Consider the following 22,838-nt stretch of genomic DNA (forward strand, 5'->3'; position numbering starts at 1 on the left):
CTTGGGACAGACAGAGGAGAGGGCATGCTGAGACAGGGCTATAGTAGACCTTGGGACAGACAGAGGAGAGGGCATGCTGAGACAGGGCTATAGTAGACCTTGGGACAGACAGAGGAGAGGGCATGCTGAGACAGGGCTATAGTAGACCTTGGGACAGACAGAGGAGAGGGCATGCTGAGACAGGGCTATAGTAGACCTTGGGACAGACAGAGGAGAGGGTATGCTGAGACAGGGATATAGTAGACCTTGGGACAGACAGAGGAGAGGGCATGCTGAGACAGGGCTATAGTAGACCTTGGGACAGACAGAGGAGAGGGCATGCTGAGACAGGGCTATAGTAGACCTTGGGACAGACAGAGGAGAGGGCATGCTGAGACAGGGATATAGTAGACCTTGGGACAGACAGAGGAGAGGGCATGCTGAGACAGGGTTATAGTAGACCTTGGGACAGACAGAGGAGAGGGCATGCTGAGACAGGGATATAGTAGACCTTGGAACAGACAGAGGAGAGGGCATGCTGAGACAGGGCTATAGTAGACCTTGGAACAGACAGAGGAGAGGGCATGCTGAGACAGGGCTATAGTAGACCTTGGAACAGACAGAGGAGAGGGCATGCTGAGACAGGGATATAGTAGACCTTGGGACAGACAGAGGAGAGGGCATGCTGAGACAGGGCTATAGTAGACCTTGGGACAGACAGAGGAGAGGGCATGCTGAGACAGGGCTATAGTAGACTCAACAGCCTTGGTTTCTCAAATGACTGCCTCGCCTGGTTCACCAACTACTTCTCTGATAGAGTTCAGTATGTCAAATCGGAGGGCCTGTTGTCCGGATCTCTGGCAGTCTCTATGGGGGTGCCACAGGGTTCAATTCTCGGGCCGACTCTTTTCTCTGTATATATCAACGATGTCGCTCTTGCTGCGGGTGATTCTCTGATCCACCTCTACGCAGACGACACCATTCTGTATACTTCTGGCCCTTCTTTGGACACTGTGTTAACAAACCTCCAAACGAGCTTCAATGCCATACAACTCTCCTTCCGTGGCCTCCAACTGCTTTTAAATGCTAGTAAAACTAAATGCATGCTCTTCAACCGATTGCTGCCCGCACCCTCCCGCCCGACTAGCATCACTACTCTGGACGGTTCTGACTTAGAATATGTGGACAATTACAAATACCAGGTGTCTGGTTAGACTGTAAACTCTCCTTCCAGACTCACATTAAGCATCTCCAATCCAAAATAAAATCTAGAATCAACTTCCTATTTCGGAACAAAGCCTCCTTCACTCACACCGCAAAACATACCCTCGTAAAACTGACCATCCTACCGATCCTCGACTTCGGCGATGTCATTTACAAAATAGCCTCCAACTACTCAGCAAACTGTTCTCTCATGTCACCCCGCTCCGCAGCACACTCTACTGGTTTCCAGTCGAAGCTCGCATCCACTACAAGACCTTGGTTCTTATCTACGGAGCAGCAAGAGGAACTGCCCCTCCCTACTTTCAGGCTATGATCAAAACCTACATCCCAACCACCTCAGCTAGACTAAAGACACCTGCCAGCCAGACAAGGCCTCCTACTCTCCCCCAGTCTGCTCCCAAAGCTAACACTTAAACACATTTACCTTCCAGCCATAGTCCTCTTTAGCTTGGTCCCAGATCTGTTTCTGCTGTCTTAACCACCTCCTATGGTCATTTGTGTGACAACGACCATAGGAGTGAGCTAGACAACGGCATAAACAGATCTGGGACCAGGCTAACAGTCTTCACTCCTATTAAAACCAGTGCTGCTGTCCTCAGATGACTGAACTATCATGGCAACAGGCACGCATGTGCTGTTTAATAAGAACAATATAACGGTCTGACTTTCTGCCTACCCGTCTTTCTCATGAAGAGATTAAGTTACGGATATTCATTTCCTCTCTAAGCGACTCAGGCAGGCATAACTCTATTGCTGGGCCCAGAGGAGAGGAGCAGAGGCAAGGGAACAGAGAGAGGCTGGAGAGTTTAACCAGCAGAGAGGAGGAGAAACAAGGGAACAGAGAGAGGCTGGAGAGTTTAACAGAGGCAAGGGAACAGAGAGAGGCTGGAGAGTTTAACAGAGGCAAGGGCACAGAGAGAGGCTGGAGGGTTTAACAGAGGCAAGGGAACAGAGAGAGGCTGGAGAGTTTAACAGAGGAAAGGGCACAGAGAGAGGCTGGAGAGTTTAACAGAGGCAAGGGAACAGAGAGAGGCTGGAGAGTTTAACAGAGGCAAGGGAACAGAGAGAGGCTGGAGAGTTTAACCAGCAGACAGAAGGAGAAACAAAGGAACAGAGAGAGGCTGGAGAGTTTAACCGTGGGCGTCCTCCTATCCCGGCCTGGGCTTTTTTTAATGAATCCACCCACTCCAATCCATTTGCCTCCACTACACACTGTCCTTCCTCCCTGACTCCCACCGTAGACTAGAGGTGTGGGTAACGGCCTTCTTCCCTGACTCCCACCGTAGACTAGAAGTGGGGGTAACGGCCTTCCTCCCTGACTCCCACCGTAGACTAGAGGTGGGGGTAACGGCCTTCCTCCCTGACTCCCACCGTAGACTAGAAGTGGGGGTAACGGCCTTCCTCCCTGACTCCCACCGTAGACTAGAAGTGGGGGTAACGACCTTCCTCCCTGACTCCCACCGTAGACTAGAAGTGGGGGTAACGACCTTCCTCCCTGACTCCCACCGTAGACTAGAGTTGGGGGTAAAGGCCTTCCTCCCTGGCTCCCACCGTAGACTAGAAGTGGGGGTAACGACCTTCCTCCCTGGCTCCCACCGTAGACTAGAAGTGGGGGTAACGACCTTCCTCCCTGACTCCCACCGTAGACTAGAAGTGGGGGTAACGACCTTCCTCCCTGACTCCCACCGTAGACTAGAGTTGGGGGTAAAGGCCTTCCTCCCTGGCTCCCACCGTAGACTAGAAGTGGGGGTAACGACCTTCCTCCCTGACTCCCACAGTAGACTAGAGGTGGGGGTAAAGGCCTTCCTCCCTGGCTCCCACTGTAGACTAGAGTTGGGGGTAAAGGCCTTCCTCAATGGCTCCCACCGTAGACTAGAAGTGGGGGTAACGACCTTCCTCCCTGACTCCCACAGTAGACTAGAGGTGGGGGTAAAGGCCTTCCTCAATGGCTCCCACCGTAGACTAGAGGTGGGTGTAGAGTAACTTCACCTTCACCTGAAGAGCTACTTGGCGAACCCTTCACCTGAAGACCTACTTGGCGAACCCTTCACCTGAAGAGCTACTTGGCGAACCCTTCACCTGAAGAGCTACTTGGCGAACCCTTCACCTGAGGAGCTACTTGGCTAACCCTTCACCTGAGGAGCTACTTGGCTAACCCTTCACCTGAGGAGCTACTTGGCGAACCCTTCACCTGAGGAGCTACTTGGCGAACCCTTCACCTGAGAAGCTACTTGGCGAACCCTTCACCTGAAGAGTTGCTTGCTGAATTAACTTTGAAGTTTTCAGCTTTTAGACTTTTAACTTGAAGTTGTTAGATGGTTATATAGGCCACTTTCCCAGCACCAGTCTTCACATGAGGTCTCTGTTAAGACTGTAGGAAGTGACACGGTCGAACCGTACTGACCTGGGTCTGGTTGTTTCCGCACCGTCGGAGCCCTCTGTGGAGAGAGAGAAGGCATGTCATTCACACACATCACACACAGGCGCATGCAGACACACGCACGAACATGCACACACGCATGAATGCACATGCAGAAACACAAACACACACTCACCGAGAGAAACAGACACTCAGAGAAACACACACACACACACACACACACACACACACACACACACACACACACACACACACACACACACACACACACACACACACACACACACACACACACACACACAAAGAGAGACACACACATAGATAAGCACATGTACAGAGAGAAACACACACACACAGTGCGATATCATCTTGACCTGCACTTCAGTACGAGTCAGAGACGTTCATTCATCTGTGAACACTGGGAATTTTCTTTCTGTTTTTCTTACAACAGTAAGACGGAGTACCTACCAGATATACATATGAAGATGGTGTGCTGTTCATTACAGTCCCTCCTTCACACGTACAGTATCTTACCCTTGGTGTGCTGTTCATTACAGTCCCCCCTTCACACGTACAGTATCTTACCCTTGTGTTACACTTTAAGAAAGAGTGTGAGCAATCTAGTCTCACCGTGAGTCAGGTTCAGCAGGTCAGGAGACAGTCAAAACGACACGTTCAATTCATGGAATGGAATGGCTAATGCTATGTATTTAGGTAATCCAAAATCACATGCATCCATCTATCCATTTATCATGTGTCTGTGTGTCTGCTTGTGTGTGTGTGTCTGTTTGTGTGTCTGTTCGTGTGTGTGTCTGTTCGTGTGTGTGTCTGTTCGTGTGTATGTGTCTGTTCGTGTGTCCGTTCGTGTGTCGGTTCGTGTGTGTGTCTGTTCGTGTGTGTGTGTTCGTGTTCGTGTGTCTGTTTGTGCGTATGTGTCTGTCCGTGCGTGTGTCTGTTCGTGCGTATGTGTCCGTTCGTGTGTCCGTTCGTGTGTCTGTTCGTGTGTCTGTTCGTGTGTCTGTTCGTGTGTGTGTGTGTTCGTGTGTCTGTTCGTGTGTGTGTGTTCGTGTGTGTGTCTGTTCGTGTGTCTGTTCGTGTGTGTCGTGTTCGTGTGTCTGTTCGTGTGTCTGTTCGTGTGTGTGTGTTCGTGTGTCTGTTCGCGTGTGTCTGTCCGTGTGTCCGTTCGTGTGTCCGTTCGTGTGTCTGTTCGTGTGTCTGTGTTCGTGTGTGTGTGTTCGTGTGTCTGTTCGTGTGTCTGTTCGTGTGTGTGTGTTCGTGTGTCTGTCCGTGTGTCTGTTCGTGTGTGTGTGTGTGTGTCTGTGTGTCTGTTTGTGTGTCTGTTCGTGTGTGTGTGTGTGTCTGTGTGTCTGTTCGTGTGTCTGTTCGTGTGTCTGTCCGTGTGTCCGTGTGTGTTCGTGTGTTCGTGTGAGCGTAACATTTCTCGGGCTATTGTAAATGTATTGCCGTGGTTACCCTCTCTAAGTGAGAGCAGTAGAGCCTGTCTTACCTCAGGCCTCAGCTTGGCACAATCTGAAAGGAGGTGGACAAGGGACAGAGTGAGCAGAAAGCTCATTTTGTAAAGAGACATCACTGGAGCATATGATAGTAAAAGTCAATGGTTGTAGAGGCACATCTCCCTCTCTTACCAGTTCTTCCACAGATGCCCACTCTACCCAGACACTCTTTATGAGCTCCTAGTCCACACTTAAGACAGATATAGCCCTGGTTGAAGATACCCCTGGAGGAGACAGGAGACATTTCAGGTACAGTACCAATCTACACCACTATTATCAACACCGTTAACCAAGGAGACTTCAGGAGAAATACTATTATGGGATGTTACTCTGAGAGTATGGATAACCAGGTATTAACAAAGAATAAACAGAGAAACACACACACCTGAGGAGCAGGTGACAGGAGCTACAGGTAGTGATTCTGATGAAGGTATGCATCCTGAACTGGTGGGAGTTGTTACTGGAGTTCTCTGGTCTGATGTTAGATCTGTTCAGAGAGAGAGGGGAGGAGGGGGAGGTGAGGTGTGAGAGAGAGAGAGGGGAGGAGGGGGAGGAGAGGAGGGAGAGAGAGGGGAGGAGAGGAGGAGGGAGAGAGAGAGCGGAGGATGGGGAGGTGAGGAGGGAGAGAGAGGGGAGGAGAGGAGGAGAGGAGTGAGAGAGAGAGAGGGGAGGAGGTGAGGAGAGAGAGAAGAGGAGGAGGAGAGGAGGGAGAGAGAGGAGAGGAGGGGAGGAGAGGAGAGAGAGATGGGGGTTGGAGAGGAGGGGAGGAGGGGGAGGAAAGGAGTGAGAGAGAGAGGAGAGATGGAGGAGAGGAGTGAGAGAGAGAGGAGAGATGGAGGAGAGAGAACAGACGGTGTGTGTACTGAGTGTGTACAATAGAGCTATAGGACTACAGCAGGTATCTTACAGAGGGATAGTCTCCTACATGGTCATGAGAGACTAATATGTTGAAACCAGCTGGATCCTTGAAATCACTTTGAAGTTGGAGTGAAAGGAGCCGTAACCAAACTGTTGCTTAGTAACTCACTATGCCAGGGTGCACTTCATCTGAAGGGTGCTCTCTGCTCTGTGATTGACTCCTGATTCTGGTGCTCGTGTCTGCTGTGATGGGACAGTTTGTTGCCTAAATATCCCCCTTGGAGTGCCACATTTACACAGCTGCAGAAACACACACACACACACACACACACACACACACACACACACACACACACACACACACACACACACACACACACACACACACACACACACACACACACACACACACACACACACACACACACACACACACACACACACACTATGCAGAGGTAGATGTCTAAGTGGAAGTGGAAAAGCATTATGGGTACTCAGCAGTAAGTGAGTTTCACTTCCCTCTCTCCAAATCAAAATAATTTCTCCTCTCCATCTCTTCAATTCTGCCATAAATAAACTCCAGGGCCCTGGATTGAAACAACACTTCCTCAATCGATTTCACCAAGACAACCATTTATAAAGACGGGTCAAATTGTACGATTAGAATGGACACCCATAACTGTCGCCCCAAAGTGCGCTATGATAGAAATAAAATGTTGTCGTAGTGACAAAATGCACACAGCACCAGTTAAAAGTTTGGACACCTACTTATTCCAGGGTTTTTCTTTATTTTTACTATTTTCTACATTTTGAATAACAGTGACGACATCAAAACTATGGAATAACACATATGGAATCATGTTGTAACCAAAAAAAGTGTTAAACAAATCAAAATATATTTGAGATTCTTCAAAGTAGGCACCCTTTGCCTTGATGACAGATTTAAACACCCATGGAATTCTCTCAACCAGTTTCATGAGGTAGTCACCTGGAATGCACTTCAATTAACAGGTGTGCCTTGTTAAAAGTTAATTTGTGGAATTTCTTTCCTGCTTAATGCATTTTAGCCAATCAGTGTTGTTGTGACAAGGTAGTGTCACACCCTGATCTGTTTCACCTGTCCCTGTGATTGTCTCCACCCCCTCCAGGTGTTGCTTATTTTCTCCAGTGTATATATCCCTGTGTTTCCTGTCTCTCTGTGCCAGTTCGTCTTGTATGTCTTTCAAGTGAACCAGCATGTTTTCCAGTACTCCTGCTTCTATTCTCTTTTTACTAGTCTTCCCGGTTTTGACTCTTGCCTGTTTTCTGGACTCCGTACCCACCTGCCTGACCATTCTGCCTGCCCTGACCTCGAGCCTAGAATTAACTGGTTTTGACCTTTTGAGTGTCCACGACCACTCTTGCCTTACCCTTTTGGATTGATTAATAAATATCAAAGACTCAAACCATCTACCTCCCGTGTCTGCATCTGGGCCTCGCCTTGTTCCCTTGTTTTGTAGGGTGGAATACAGAAGATCGCCCTTTTCGGTAAAAAAACCAAGTCCATATTATGGCAAGAACAACTCAAATAAGCAAAAATTACTTTAAGAGATGAAGGTCAGTCAATACGAAAAATTTCAAGAACTTTGAAAGTTTCTTCAAGTGCAGTCGCAAAAACCATCAAGCGCTATGATGAAACTGGCTCTCATGAGGACCACCACAGGAAAGGAAGACCGTGAGTTAACTCTGCTGCAGAGGATAAGTTCATTTGCTGCCCAAATAAACGCTTCACAGAGTTCAAGTAACAGACACATCTCAACATCAACTGTTCAGAGGAGACTGTGTGAATCAGGCCTTCATGTTTGAATTGTTTCAAGTAAACCACTACTAAAGGACACCAATTATAAGAAGAGACTTGCTTGGGCCAAGAAACATAAGCAATGGACATTAGACCGGTGGAAATCTGTCCTTTGGTCTGATGAGGCCAAATTTCAGATTTTTGGTTCCAACCACCGCGTCTTTGTAAAACGCAGAGTAGTTGAACGGATGATCTCTGCATGTGTTGTCCGACCGTCAAGCATGGAGGAGGAAGTGTGATGGTGTGGGGTTGCTTTGCTGGTGACACTGTCAGTGATATATTTAGAACTCAGGGCACACTTAACCAGCATGTCTACCACAGCATTCTGCAGCGATACATTTCCCATCTGGTTTGCGCAATAGGATAATGACCCAACACATCTCCAGACTGTGTAAGGGCTATTTGACCAAGGAGAGTGATGGAGTGCTGCATCAGATGACCTGGTCTCCACAATCACCCGACCTCAACCAAATGGAGTTGGTTTGGGATGAATTGGACAGCAGAGTGCAGGAAATGCAGCCAACAAGTGCTCAGCATATGTGGGAACTCCTTCAAGACTGTTGGAAAAGCATTCCAGGTGAAGCTGGTTGAGAGAATGCCAAGACTGTGCAAAGCTGTCATCAAGGCAAAGGGTGGCTACTGTAACGGCAGCCTTCCTCCTCTTCGTCTGAAGAGGAGGTGTAGCAGGGATCGGACCAAGACGCAGCGTAGTTGGTGCTCAACATATTTAATAATACGAACTGTGAACACTACAACAATACAAAAATAACAAAATGTGGCAAACCGATACAGTCCTAGCTGGTGCAGAGAAAACACAGAGACAGGAAACAACCACCCACAAACCCCAACACAAAACAAGCCACCTATATATGATTCCCAATCAGAGACAACACCTGCCTCTGATTGAGAACCATATTAAGCCAAACATAGAAACAGACAAACTAGACACACAACATAGAATGCCCACCCAGCTCACGTCCTGACCAACACTAAAACAAGCAAAACACACAAGAACTATGGTCAGAACGTGACAGCTACTTTGAAGATTCTACAATATAAAATATATTTTGAATTGTTTAACACTTTTTTGGTTACAACATGATTCCATGTGTGTTATTTCATAGTTTTTATGTCTTCACTATTATTCTAAAATGTAGAAAATAGTAAAAAATAAAGAAAAACCCTGGATTGAGTAGGTGTGTCCAAAACTTGACTGGCACTGTACATTTTCTTCACAATATGAGTGAGACTTCAAACTTAAGCAAAGGTTAAAACAACTCTTGGACTCACTTTAGTCCTTGTAGTGACCTACAAGTAGTGACCTACAAGGACTAAAGCCTTACTAGTGACTGAGAACTTCAAACTCACAATTTGAAAGAGATACTTTCAAGCAGAATTGTACTCAGATTTCCAGCAGGTTATCAAAAGTATGACTGTTGTCAGAGGTATGGTTGTGTGTGTGTGTGTGTGTGTGTGTGTGTGTGTGTGTGTGTGTGTGTGTGTGTGTGTGTGTGTGTGTGTGTGTGTGTGTGTGTGTGTGTGTGTGTGTGTGTGTGTGTGTGTGTGTGTGTGTGTGTGTGTGTGTGTGTGTTTGTGTGTCTTTAATTGGAGTTGAAATTTGAGCAAACAGAGTCCCCACGTCTCGTTGTCTCGTTGTCTTGGAAACACACTGTACAGGTCCTTCAGAAAGTACACTCTTTCCATATTTTGTTGTTGAGATTTTTTGTCACTGGACTAATACACAATACCCGATAACGTCAAAGTGGAATTATGTTTTTTTGGACATTTTATCAAATTAATTAAAAAAATCTAAAGCTGAAATATCTTGAGTCAATAAGTATTCAACCCTTTTGTTATGTCTAGCCTAAATACAGTAAGTTCAGGAGTAAACATGTGCTTAACGAGTCACATAATACGTTTCATGGACTCACTCTGAGTGCAATAATAGTGTTTAACATGATTTGTGAATGACTACTTCATCTCTGTAGATACAATTAATTAAGGTCCCTCAAAGCAATGAATTTCAAACACAGATTCAACCACAAAGACCAGGGAGGTTTTCCAATGCCTCTCAAAGAACAGCACCTATTGGTAGAAACATTATCATTTTTTTTAAGCAGACATTGAATATCCCTTTGAGCATTGTGAAGTTATTAATTACACTTTGGCTCGTATCAATGCACCCAAAGATACAGACGTCCTTCCTAACTCAGATGCCAGAGAGGATGAAAAGCACTCAGGGATTTCACCATGATGCCAATTAAAACAGTTTAACAAAATGTTATGGCTGCGATAGAATAAAACTGAGGAAGGATAAACAACATGTTAATTACTCCTCAATACTAGCTTAATTGACAGAGAGAAAAAAAAGGAAGCCTGTACAGAAAAAAATATTCCAAAACATGCACCTTTTGCAACAAGGCACTAAAGTAATACTGAAAGAAAAGTGGCAAAGCAATTAACTTTTTGTCCTGAATACAAAGTGCTATGTTTGGGGCAAATACAACACATTACTGAGTACCACTTTCCATATTTTCAAGCATAGTGGTAGCTGCATCATGTTAGGGGTATGCTTGTAATCGTTAAGGACACTGGAGTTTTTCAGGATAAAAAATGTACTGAATGGAGCTAAGCACAGGAAAAAGCCTAGAGGAAAACCTGTTTCAGTCTGCTTTCCACCAGACACTGGGAGATTAATTCACCTTTCAGCAGGACAATAACCTAAAATACAAGGCCAAATCTACACATTGTTTACCAAGTTTATTTTACCTTTATTTAACTAGGTAAGTCAGTCAAACCCTAACCCGGAAAAAGCTGGGCCAAATGTGCACTGCCCTATAGGACTCCCAATCATCACCGGTTGTGATACAGCCTAGAATCGAACCAGGGTCTGTAGTGACGCCTCTAGCACTGAGATGCAGTGCCTTAGACCACTGCGCCACTCGGGAGCCCGAAAAGACAGTGAATGTTCCTGAGTGGCCTAGTTACAGTTTTGACTTTAATCTACTTGAAAATCTATGCCAAGACCTGAAAATGGTTGTCTAGCAATGATCAACAACCAATTTGACAGAGCTTGAAGAATTTAGAAAAGAATAATGGGCAAAATGTTGTACAATCCAGGTGTGGAAAGACTTACCCAGAAAGACTCAATGCTGTAATGGCTGTCAAAGGTCTACAAAGTACTGAGTCAGGGGTTTGAATACTATTTCAATTTCAATAAGTTTGCCAACATTTCAAAAAAACATGTTTTCACTTTGTCATTATGGGGTATTGTGTGTACATGGGTGAGAGAGAAAAAATTATGTAATCAATTTTGAATTGAGGCTGTAACACAAATAAATGTGGAATAAGTCAAGGGGTATGAAACCTTTCTGAATGAACTGTATATGCCATTTAGCCAACAAGCTCTCACAGTGCAGAATCAGACATTTGTCCATAAAAAGGTCAAATTTCAAAGGTTAAGTCAAGGTATTAATTCCAAATGGTAAAGTTAACGGTTAAGATTTAGGACAGGGTTCAAACAAAAACAACAAAACATAATTGCCCTGCACTGAGATTGAATGCCATAGCCTCGGAGCCAGAGCTCACGGTTTACGCCCATTCACCATCCACAACGCCCTAGTAAAACCCAAGTCTACGTGATGGTAATAGTGCTCACCATTGCCCCTAGTGGCCCGGGTTTTAAGTAATCTCCTGACGTCCTGTTTACCTAGTCGGACGTCTTATTTCGCAGTGGATCTTGAGCGACCTGGCTGAGTTAACAAATCATTTTATTCACTACAATCATGCGAGTGTACATTTTTCATATGGGTGGCCAGAGCAGGAATCAAACCCACAATACCAAGCTACATTCAGTATTTTTTTTAAACGTAGTTGAACGTTTAATTAAAAGAAAAGGTGCTGCACAGAACGACCAGTTGAAAGACAGGGAGGGGTTTGGTTGTGGGCTCAAAATTCACCGTTGCCCTTTAAATACATCACTTGTTGCTTCAAGCCACACCCTGCCACACCTACCAAACAGCGTAAATGTACCTCAAAGTCTGTTCAGGAATGTACAAGAACAATTTTGGGCGAAACGTGTCGTTCAGTGCAAACCGTTCTGGAATGTAGCAAACATTCAATGGAGCTGAACGCACCACTCGTGTCTACGAACTGAGAGACACAGGACCGCCATGACACTTCACAGACAACAGAGTACAGACGTAGCCCAGCTCACATTGCCATGTCAAACTGGTCCAGCCACTTCTTCTTCAGCTCCTTGGTCTTGAAGAAGAACTCAAAGCCGCTCTGCCCTTGCTGATGGGTCAGGTAGAAACCATAGAACCACTGAGGAGGGAGAGAGGAAGACAGGGAGTGAATGGCAAAGTTACACACACTCTCTGTCTCTATCGCTCTGTCTCTCTCTCTCTCACACACACAAACACACACATACAGAGCCTTCAGAAAGTATTCACACCCTTTGACTTTTTACACATTTTGTTGTTAAAGAATTCATTTTAAATTGATAAAATGTCGATTTTTGGGGGGGTCACTGGCCGATAATGTCAAAGCGGAATTATGTTTTTTATAAAAAATAAATAAATAAAAAAACATTAAATATGGAAATCTGAAATGTCTTGAGTCAATAAGTATTCAACCCCTTTGTTATAGCAAGACTAAATAAGTTATAGAACGACTAAATATGTGCTTAGTAATTCACATAATAAGTTACATGGACTCACTCTGTGCGCAATAATAGTTTTTAGATTCCTCTGAAAAGGATCATATTCAATTTGTCTGTAGCAAAATTATGAAATCTGTTGGTATCATCAGAAAGATGGGGTGGTTAGGTTGATCAGGCTTGCTTCCTAACTCAATACCATAAATTAATTTACAAATATCTAATTTACTGTAATATTGTCAGGCCAGAACATATGCCTTCTACCTACACAAATTATACATCATAAATATGCAAGACTAGCCACCTCCTCTAATTACCTAGCTACATTAAGAAACTCAATATCTTCTATATTTATGACATTAATGTACGCCAATTATGCACTTTTATCTACAAATACTCATACCTCCCAGACAGTTTATCATCCTATATTATCATCCTATATTAACATCCCCTTATATTATCATCCTATATTAACATCCCTTATATTATCATCCGATAGTAACATCCCCTTATATTATCATCCGATATTAACATCCCCTTATATTATCATCCTATATTAACACCCCCTTATATTATCATCCGATAGTAACATCCCCTTATATTATCATCCGATATTAACATCCCCTTATATTATCATCCTATATTAACATCCCCTTATATTATCATCCTATATTAACACCCCCTTATATTATCATCCTATATTAACATCCCCTTATATTATCATCCTATATTAACACCCCCTTATATTATCATCCTATATTAACACCCCCTTATATTATCATCCTATATTAACATCCCCTTATATTATCATCCGATATTAACATCCCCTTATATTATCATCCTATATTAACATCCCCTTATATTATCATCCTATATTAACACCCCCTTATATTATCATCCTATATTAACATCCCCTTATATTATCATCCTATATTAACACCCCCTTATATTATCATCCTATATTAACACCCCCTTATATTATCATCCTATATTAACATCCCCTTATATTATCATCCTATATTAACATCCCCTTATATTATCATCCAATATTAACATCCCCTATATTAACATCCACCTTTATTAACATCCTATATTAACACCCCCTATATTAACACACCCTATATTAACATCCCCTCCAATTATCATCCGATATTAACATCCTCTATATTAACATCCACCTTTATTAACATCCTATATTATCATCCTATATTAACATCCCCTTATATTATCATCCCATATTAACACCCCCTATATTAACATCCACCTTTATTAACATCCTATATTAACACCCCCTATATTAACACACCCTATATTAATTTCTTATATTATAATCCTACATTAACATCTGGTTGTTTTTCAACTCATCGCCTATTCAAATCCCAGGAAGATATGGATTTGTTTGCACTTCCTACGCCTTCCACTAGATGTCAACAGTCGGTAGAACGTTGAATGAAGTTTATACTGTGTTGTGGGGCCGGATGAGAGGGGAATGAGTCAGTGGTCTGGCAGATTGCCAGTTCCTGGTCATGCGCATTCCACATGATATCGCCTTGCGTTCCATAACTTATACAGACACGAAGGAATGCTCCGGTTGGAACGTTATTGGGTATATATGATAACAACATCCTGAAGATTGATTCTCTACTTACTTTGACAAGTTTATTCGACCTGTGATATAACTTTTTGAAGTTTTCGTCCGACGTTATGCATGACTTGCACGAGCGTTTGGATATGTGTACTAAACGCGCTAGCAAAAGTAGCTATTTGGACATAAATATCTGACATTATCGAACAAAACAACAATTTATTGTCGAACTAGGATTCCTGGGAGTGCATTCTGATGAAGATTATCAAAGGTAAGGGAATATTTATGATGTAATTTTGTATTTCTGTTGACTCCAACATGGTGGAGAAATTTAGTTTTTATCTGAGCGCCGTCTCAGATTATTGCATGGTGTGCTTTTTCCGTAAAGTTTTTTTGAAATCTGACACAGCGGTTGCATTAAGAACCAGTGTATCTTTAATTATATGTGAAACATGTATCTTTCATCAAAGTTTATGATGAGTATTTATGTTATTAGATGTGGCTCTCTGCAATTTCTCCAGATATTTTGGAGGCATTTCTGAACATGGCGCCAATGTAAACTAAGATTTTTGGATATAGATATGCACATTATCGAACAAAAAATACATGTATTGTGTAACATGATGTCCTATGAGTGTCATCTGATGAAGATCATCAAAGGTTAGTGATTAATTTTATCTCTATTTCTGATTTTGTGACTCCTATCTTTGGCTGGGAAAATGGCTGTGTGTTTTTTGAACTTGGTGGTGATCTAACATAATCATATGTTGTGTTTTGGCGGGAAAAGCATTTTTTTAATCGGACACGATGGGTAGATTAACAAGATGTTTATCTTTCATTTGCTGTATTGGACTTGTTAATGTGTGAAAGCTACATATTTAAAAAAAATATTTTTGAATTTCCTGCGCTGCCTTTTCAGCGGAATGTTGTGGGGGGGTTCCGTGTGTCCTAGAAAGGTTTTAACATCCCCCTATATTAACACCCCCTTATATTAACATCCTATATTAACATCCTATATTAACATCCCCTGATATTAACCCCACCCCCTATATTAACATCCTATATTAACATCCCCTGATATTAACATCCCCTATATTAACATCCCTGCTATAAATACCAGGCCTGGCTTCTTAGATGTTTCATGATGTTCTATTATTTCTAGTAGTTGTCGTATATTATTTCCAATGTATCGTCCTTGTAAAAAACCTGTCTGATCAGGAAGAACAATACCTGGTGAAACCCTTTTAATTCAGAGTGCTATGCACTTCGATAGTATTTTTGCATCACAACATTGAAGTGTAAGGGGCCTCCAGTTTTTTTTAGATAGACTGGATCTTTATATTTGCCATCTGGGTCTTGTTTTAATAATAGAGAAATCAGACCTTCCTGCTGAGTACCTGACAGACTACCATTTCTATAGGAGTGGTTAAAACTTCACTGGGATAGGGGGCAGCATTCGGAATTTTGGATGAAAAGCGTGCCCAAATTAAACTGCCTGCTACTCGGGCCCAGAAGCTAGGATATGCATATAATTAGTAGATTTGGATAGAAAACGCTCTAAAGTTTCCAAAACTGTTAAAATAATGTCTGTGCATATAACATAACTGATATGGCAGGCGAAAACCTGAGGAAAATCCATCCAGGAAGTACTATTATTTTGAAAGGCTGTTTTTCCATTGAAAGCCTATCCACCATACAAAGACTTAGGACCCAGTTCACGATCTCTATGGCTTCTTCTACATGTGGCCAGTCTTTCGGCATTGTTTCAGGCTTTTACTCTGAAAAATGAGGGAGATACAGCACTTTCAAAGAGTGGACAGTGGAAATTTCCAGACATGAGTCCACCGCGTGATCGAGAACGCGCCTTTCTTGTTTCTCCTTTTCTAGTGACAAAGCTTTTGTCCGGTTGAAATATTATTGATTATTTATGACAAAAACAACCTGAGGATTGATTTTAAACATCGTTTGATTGTTTCTACGAACTTTTACTGTACTTTTTTACTTTTCGTCTAGATGTTGAGAGCGTGCTTTCTGCCTTTGGATTACTGAACTAAACGCACCAACAAAACGGAGGTTTTTGGACATAAAGATGGACATTATCGAACAAAATAAACATTTATTGTGTAACATGGAGTCCTGGGAGTGCCATCTGATGAAGATCATCAAAGGTTAGTGATTAATTTGAATGCTATTTCTGACTTTTGTGACACCTCCTTGGTTGGAAAATGGCTGTATGGTTTTCCGTGGCTAGGCGCTGACCTAACATAATCGCATGGTGTGCTTTTGCCATAAAGCCTTTTTGAAATCTGACACTGTGGTTGGATTAACAAGAAGTTGATCTATAAAATGGTGTATAAGTCTTGTATGTTAGAGGAATTATAATTATGGGATTTCTGTTGATTTGAATTTGGCGCCCTGCAATTTCACTGGCTGTTGTCGAGGTGGGACATTAGCGTCCCACTTATACCAGAGAGGTTAAAACAATCTAACAATGGAGCTTTTAGTATATCAAAAAAGACTTGATATACCTCTACCGGTATGCTATCAAGCCCTGGGGGTTTTCCAGACTGAAAGGATTTAATAGCTTCAAAAAGTTATTCCTCTGTAATTTGGCCTTCACACTGATATTTCTGTACATTTGTTAATTTTCAATTTTTTTTATTATTTGGAAATAATTCCTTACCGTAATCTTCATTCAGTGTGAGAGGATGAGACTGAAAAGAGAACATCTGTCTAAAATATTTAGCTTCTTTTCAAATATAATAAGGAGAATCATAGATGACTCCGTCTTCAATAACGAGTTTCTGCAAATTATTTTTGTTAGCGTTCCTGTATATTTTGGCCTTTATGGGCGGCGCACAATTGGCCCAGTGTTTCTCTCCCTCTAAAAACAGAAATAAATGTTTTGGCCTTACAAATATTATTTTGGCCTTTATTCAGATTACAATCACTCTCTTTCATAATTTTTGAAAATTATATAACCTCCAAAATATCGTTATATATTATCAAGTTGATGACACAGTCATACAGCCGGCACCTACATAAAGCTGAGTGACATTCATGGCTTTAGATCAAAATAAATAAGTACAACATTCTTTCTGATAGTCTTAAACAAATAATTGTTTTGGTTATCCTAACCTGGACACAATGTACAGTATTATAATAGCCCATTATGGTCTATTGCAGTATCTTGTATGATACTGCTCCGGTGAGGGGCCCTGATGGGGGCTCCGTGTGGAGGTCCGCATATCGTTACTGCAGCCCTCCGTGCACGAGCTCAGAGTGTTGAGTAATGTGCTGTTAAAAGTGGTGTAGGTCTTATTTATTTAAAGAGCATATTGAAGATAGAAGCAATAGGATTTGAAGCAAAAGCCTACAACTATTTTAACACTGTTTCGCGCTGCTCTGAGACAAGCATGGGGACTGGTCTTGATAAATCAATGAGATTTTTATTTTCACTGAATCTCTGTTTGGGTATTGGTTAGACTAGAATTAGAAAATTAGGGTGTATAAATGTTATGCTCTAATGTAACCTTTATTTAACTAGGCAAGTCAGTTAAGAACAAATTCTTATTTACAAGAATAACCTACTCCTTCCTCCCTGTTGGGGAATTGAACCCCGGTCTCCCGCGTGCCCGCACGACACTGGGATTCTTTAGCTAAATAGCCCAGTACTGTACTCCCAACTGTCACGTTGTACAGCGCCATATTTTCCATTCCATCCTAACGGAAACCCAGAGTGTTTTTTGTTTTTCTTGGAATAAAAACACCATAATATTAATTCAATTCATGAAGCAACACTTCTTAAAATCAGTCCCATATACTATGTTCTTACATTCTCATTCTCTTACATTCTATAAATTCTCTAATACAGCCACGATTGAAGGCTATAAAATGCTTCTCAAAAATGCCCTCTGGTGGTAAAACTAGCACTAACTAGCATTAATGGTACCAGTGGTTGGCACTTAAATAACGTGCCATAGAATTCTGCGGCACCATGCAAGCTGCGCCGCAGTACACTGCAACTTTTAAAGGATGAACCACTGTATGTCTACGTCCTGGGAAATGATCTTGTTACTTATAACCTCATGCTAATCGCATTAGCCTACGTTAGCTTAACCGTCCCGAGGTCGGGACACCGATCCTGTAGAGGTTTACATCACCCTGTATTAACATGATTTGATTTGACATCGCCGTATATTAACATCCTATATTAACATCCTATATTATCATCATTAACATTTTCGCCAACTGCTCTCTCTATCCTGGACGGGGCTGTTGGTCAGGGTTGTTGGTGAAGGTAAGTGTTAGGGTTAGGCCAGGCAGGTAGACAGATAGAAAGCCAACAGGGTAGGCAACCTTAGAGCCCTCTGAGATTGGTAGCATTTGTTTTTTATCCAGAGAATTGTTATATTACTTTTAGTTTCTTATCTTCTGTACTGTAAAGAATTGCTCATCAAACTAGCAAGACCAGCAGTGGCAGTAGTGGCACACTGGCTGCTTTTTGTTGTTGTATGTCATCTCTCGTGGTCAGAGACAGGAAAGGGTTCAATTTAACCTTTTTTTCGTAGGCCTTCAATGTAGATGTTAGCAGCAGAACAAACTCCAATCACAGGTAAAGAGTAGGTTAATTGTTACAACAGCATAGCTAACAGTTAGCTAGCTGTTTCTCCTGATGTATTGTTGTCTATACCTTGTTGCCCTTTGTGCTGCTATCTGTGCCCAATAATGTTTGTACCATGTTTTGTGCTGCTGCCATGTTGTGCTGCTGCCATGTTGTGTTGCTACCATGTTGTTGTTATGTTGTTTTTGCTACGTTGTTTTGCTACCATGCTGTGTTGTCTTGTGTTGCTGCCTTGCTATGTTGTTGTTTTTAGGTCTCTCTTTATGTAGTGTTGTGGTGTCGTGATGTGTGTTTTGTCCTATATTTTTTTTTTTTTTTTTTATCCCAGCCCCCTTTTGTCTTTTGGTAGGCCGTCATTGTAAATAAGAATTTGTTCTTGCCTAGTTAAATAAAGGTTAAATACAAAGTAGTTAGCTGATTTACATTTTCTACAGTCGCTATGATCAGCTGATAGCCCTCCCCTATTTTCCTTGAACAGTAGAGAATTATGAATGCAAGGAATTTGGGCTAAACTTTGTTGTTGTTGTGGAGGAGGGTTGAGGGGGGAGGGCTTTTTTCCCTTTGAGCACATGCCCCTCCAAAGGTCTGCGCATGTCTCCTGGCTGTGGCGGACTGACCTTCTTGCTCTCTCTATCCTGGGTGGGGTTGTTGGTGATCTTAAAGTAGTTGAGATCGATGACATCCTTCATCTCATAGTTGTCTCCTCGTCTCTTACAGACGATCACAGCCCCGTCAAACAGGAAGATATGTCTGCGCCCAAAACAAGTTCATACAAGTTCATTTACAGTGTGTATTCTGTCATTTTACACATAAAGAAGTTCCTACGTTGTTTTACATGCTGTCCATATAATGAAGCCTGAGAAAGCCACACATGCTAGTTAGTAGTCAGTAGTAGTCAGTAGCCTGTAGTCAGTAGTCCCTGGGTCTGGGAAACCAGCCTGTAGTCCCTGGGTCTGGGAAACCAGCCTATAGTCAGTGGGTCTGGGAAACCAGCCTGTAGTCAGTAGTCACTGCGTCTGGGAAACCAGCCTGTAGTTAGTAGTCACTGGGTCTGGGAAATCAGTCTGTAGTTAGTAGTGCCTGGGTCTGGGAAACCAGCCTATAGTCAGTAGTCCCTGGGTCTGGGAAACCAGCCTGTAGTCAGTAGTCACTGGGTCTGGGAAACCAGCCTGTAGTCAGTAGTCACTGGGTCTGGGAAACCAGCCTGTAGTCACTGGGTCTGGGGAACCAGCCTGTAGTCAGTAGTCACCGGGTCTGGGAAACCAGCCTGTAGTCAGTAGTCACAGGGTCTGGGGAACCAGCCTGTAGTCACTGGGTCTGGGAAACCAGCCTGTAGTCACCCGGTTTGGGAAACCAGCCTGTAGTCAGTCTGCCTTTCCTGATCCCATCTCACCTGTCCTGTTTCTTCTTGTCAACATTAGACACCATGCGGACCTCTCCGTCCCCCTTGGGCCGTCCGTAGCTCTCAAGGGGCTGGTTCTTCAGGGAGGGGAGGGAATGGGATGGGAGTAAGGGAAGGTAATGAGAGGGGGATAAGGGAAGGTAATGGGAGGGGAGATAATGGGAGGGGGGTAAGGGGAGATAATGGGAGGGGGTAAGGGGAAGTCATGAGAGGGGGATAATGGAAGGCAATGGGAGGGAGGTATTGGGAGATAATGGGAGGGGTTATGGGAAGGTAATGGGAGGTGGGGGTAATAGGAGGGGGGTAAGGGGAGGAAATGGAAGTGGGGTAATGGGAGGGGGGTAAGGGGAGGTAATGGGAGGGGTGTGTGGGAAGGTAATGGGAGGAGGTAAGGGGAGGTAATGGGAGGAGGTGGTTAATATGATATCAGTGAGATCATGTTCAGTGTGGGTCAGGAGGACTAGTACGGTATGTGTCTGGGAACGCATTGCACTTTGGACAACAATAGAAACAAATTGATGTGTCTAATCCTGATGATTTATGTTACCAGGTTCTCGATGGAACGTTGATACTGGTCGATCTCCTTCAGAGTCTCCTTGTCTCTCTTCACCTCGTTGACATACTGAGCCAAGTCCTGGGTCAACACACACACAGTCCAACGTTTAGTGTCTATTCTCTGATTGTAGTCTAGTAAGAGAAGAAGAGAGACGGGATGATTACCTTCATGGCATCCAGAGCCATCTTCAGGTTGTTCTTGTCGGCTGCGTCGGAGGTGTGTTTGAGCAGCTCCTAACAGACAGAGACAACAGGGAAATCACCAGTAATAGTCACACACAGGCTCAGCTTCACATTGTTTAGATTAAGATTAGGTTTAGATTAACACACAATTATCCTGGATTTACACTACAGGACAGTCCTTTTCCTATGACGTTTGCCTACAGGGGACTACACAACAAAATCATATTGATTTTATAACAGCATGAAAGTGAAACCAAGCCGTGATGAACCTGAACTCCTCCCACTGCTCCAGCTTGGATATCACTGTGTCTGCTGGGATATCACTGTGTCTGCTTGGATATCACTGTGTCTGCTGGGATATCACTGTGTCTGCTTGGATATCACTGTGTCTGCTTGGATATCACTGTGTCTGCTGGGATATCACTGTGTCTGCTGGGATATCACTGTTTCTGCTGGGATATCACTGCCTCTGCTTGGATATCACTGCCTCTGCTTGGATATCACTGTGTCTGCTGGGATATCACTGTGTCTGCTTGGATATCACTGTGTCTGCTTGGATATCACTGTGTCTGCTTGGATATCACTGTGTCTGCTTGGATATCACTGTGTCTGCTGGGATATCACTGTTTCTGCTGGGATATCACTGCCTCTGCTTGGATATCACTGCCTCTGCTTGGATATCACTGTGTCTGCTGGGATATCACTGTGTCTGCTTGGATATCACTGTGTCTGCTTGGATATCACTGTGTCTGCTGGGATATCACTGTGTCTGCTTGGATATCACTGTGTCTCCTTGGATATCACTGTGTCTGCTGGGATATCACTGTGTCTGCTGGGATATCACTGTGTCTGCTGGGATATCACTGCGTCTGCTTGGATATCACTGCGTCTGCTTGGATATCACTGTGTCTGCTTGGATATCACTGTGTCTGCTTGGATATCACTGTGTCTGCTTGGATATCACTGTGTCTCCTTGGATATCACTGTGTCTGCTGGGATATCACTGTGTCTGCTTGGATATCACTGTGTCTGCTTGGATATCACTGTGTCTGCTGGGATATCACTGTGTCTGCTTGGATATCACTGTGTCTCCTTGGATATCACTGTGTCTGCTTGGATATCACTGTGTCTGCTGGGATATCACTGCGTCTGCTGGGATATCACTGCGTCTGCTGGGATATCACTGCGTCTGCTTGGATATCACTGCGTCTGCTTGGATATCACTGCGTCTGCTTGGATATCACTGTGTCTGCTTGGATATCACTGTGTCTGCTTGGATATCACTGTGTCTCCTTGGATATCACTGTGTCTGCTGGGATATCACTGTGTCTGCTTGGATATCACTGCGTCTGCTTGGATATCACTGCGTCTGCTTGGATATCACTGCGTCTGCTTGGATATCACTGCGTCTGCTTGGATATCACTGCGTCTGCTTGGATATCACTGCGTGGATATATATTTTTTTACCTTTATTTAACCAGGCAAGTCAGTTAAGAACAAATTCTTATTTGACAGCCTAGGAACAGTGGGTTAACTGCCTTGTTCAAGGGTAGAATGACAGATTTGTACCTTGTCAGCTCAGGGATTCGAACTTGCAACCTTGCGGTTACTAGTCCAACACTCTAGCGATCCAACACACTAGGCTACGCTGCCACCCCGATATCACTGTTCCAACTTGGATATCACTGTGTCTGCTTGGATATCACTGTGATATCACTGTGTCTGCTTGGATATCACTGTGTCTGCTTGGATATCACTGTGTCTGCTTGGATATCACTGTGTCTGCTTGCTAAATACATGCAGTTCAGCCCGCTGGAGTCCTGCCAAGACTCAAATGTCCAGTTCCTTTGAAATCTGAGCTTTTGTTCTCCTTATTTCTAAAAGACTGCTGAAAGCTACCCCTCTCTAAGCAACACATAATGGGGATCCAAATAAACAAATATTCTCTCCCTCTCCCTCTCCCTCTCCCTCTCCCTCTCCCTCTCCCTCTCCCTCTCCCTCCCCCTCCCCCTCTCCCTCTCCCTCTCCCTCTCCCTC

At 43.5% G+C, this 22,838-nt stretch overlaps 1 protein-coding gene across 5 annotated transcripts in view; it reads right to left on the reverse strand.

Annotated features, from left to right (window-relative positions):
- Positions 1–22,838, reverse strand: part of LOC139550121 (guanine nucleotide exchange factor VAV3-like) — a 102,875-nt gene that overhangs the window by 34,428 nt on the left and 45,609 nt on the right. For all 5 annotated transcript variants that reach the window (XM_071360763.1, XM_071360762.1, XM_071360767.1 and 2 more), the window contains exons 11-19: positions 20,784–20,852; positions 20,611–20,697; positions 20,055–20,140; positions 19,279–19,411; positions 12,009–12,118; positions 5,483–5,584; positions 5,230–5,321; positions 5,091–5,113; positions 3,608–3,641 (exon numbers count right to left, since the gene is read on the reverse strand). In XM_071360763.1, coding sequence (XP_071216864.1) covers positions 3,608–3,641; positions 5,091–5,113; positions 5,230–5,321; positions 5,483–5,584; positions 12,009–12,118; positions 19,279–19,411; positions 20,055–20,140; positions 20,611–20,697; positions 20,784–20,852 — 736 coding nt within the window. The remainder of the gene's footprint in view (positions 1–3,607; positions 3,642–5,090; positions 5,114–5,229; positions 5,322–5,482; positions 5,585–12,008; positions 12,119–19,278; positions 19,412–20,054; positions 20,141–20,610; positions 20,698–20,783; positions 20,853–22,838) is intronic.

This window comes from Salvelinus alpinus, chromosome 23 (assembly GCF_045679555.1).
Source record: "Salvelinus alpinus chromosome 23, SLU_Salpinus.1, whole genome shotgun sequence".
Classification (NCBI taxonomy): Eukaryota; Metazoa; Chordata; class Actinopteri; order Salmoniformes; family Salmonidae; genus Salvelinus; species Salvelinus alpinus.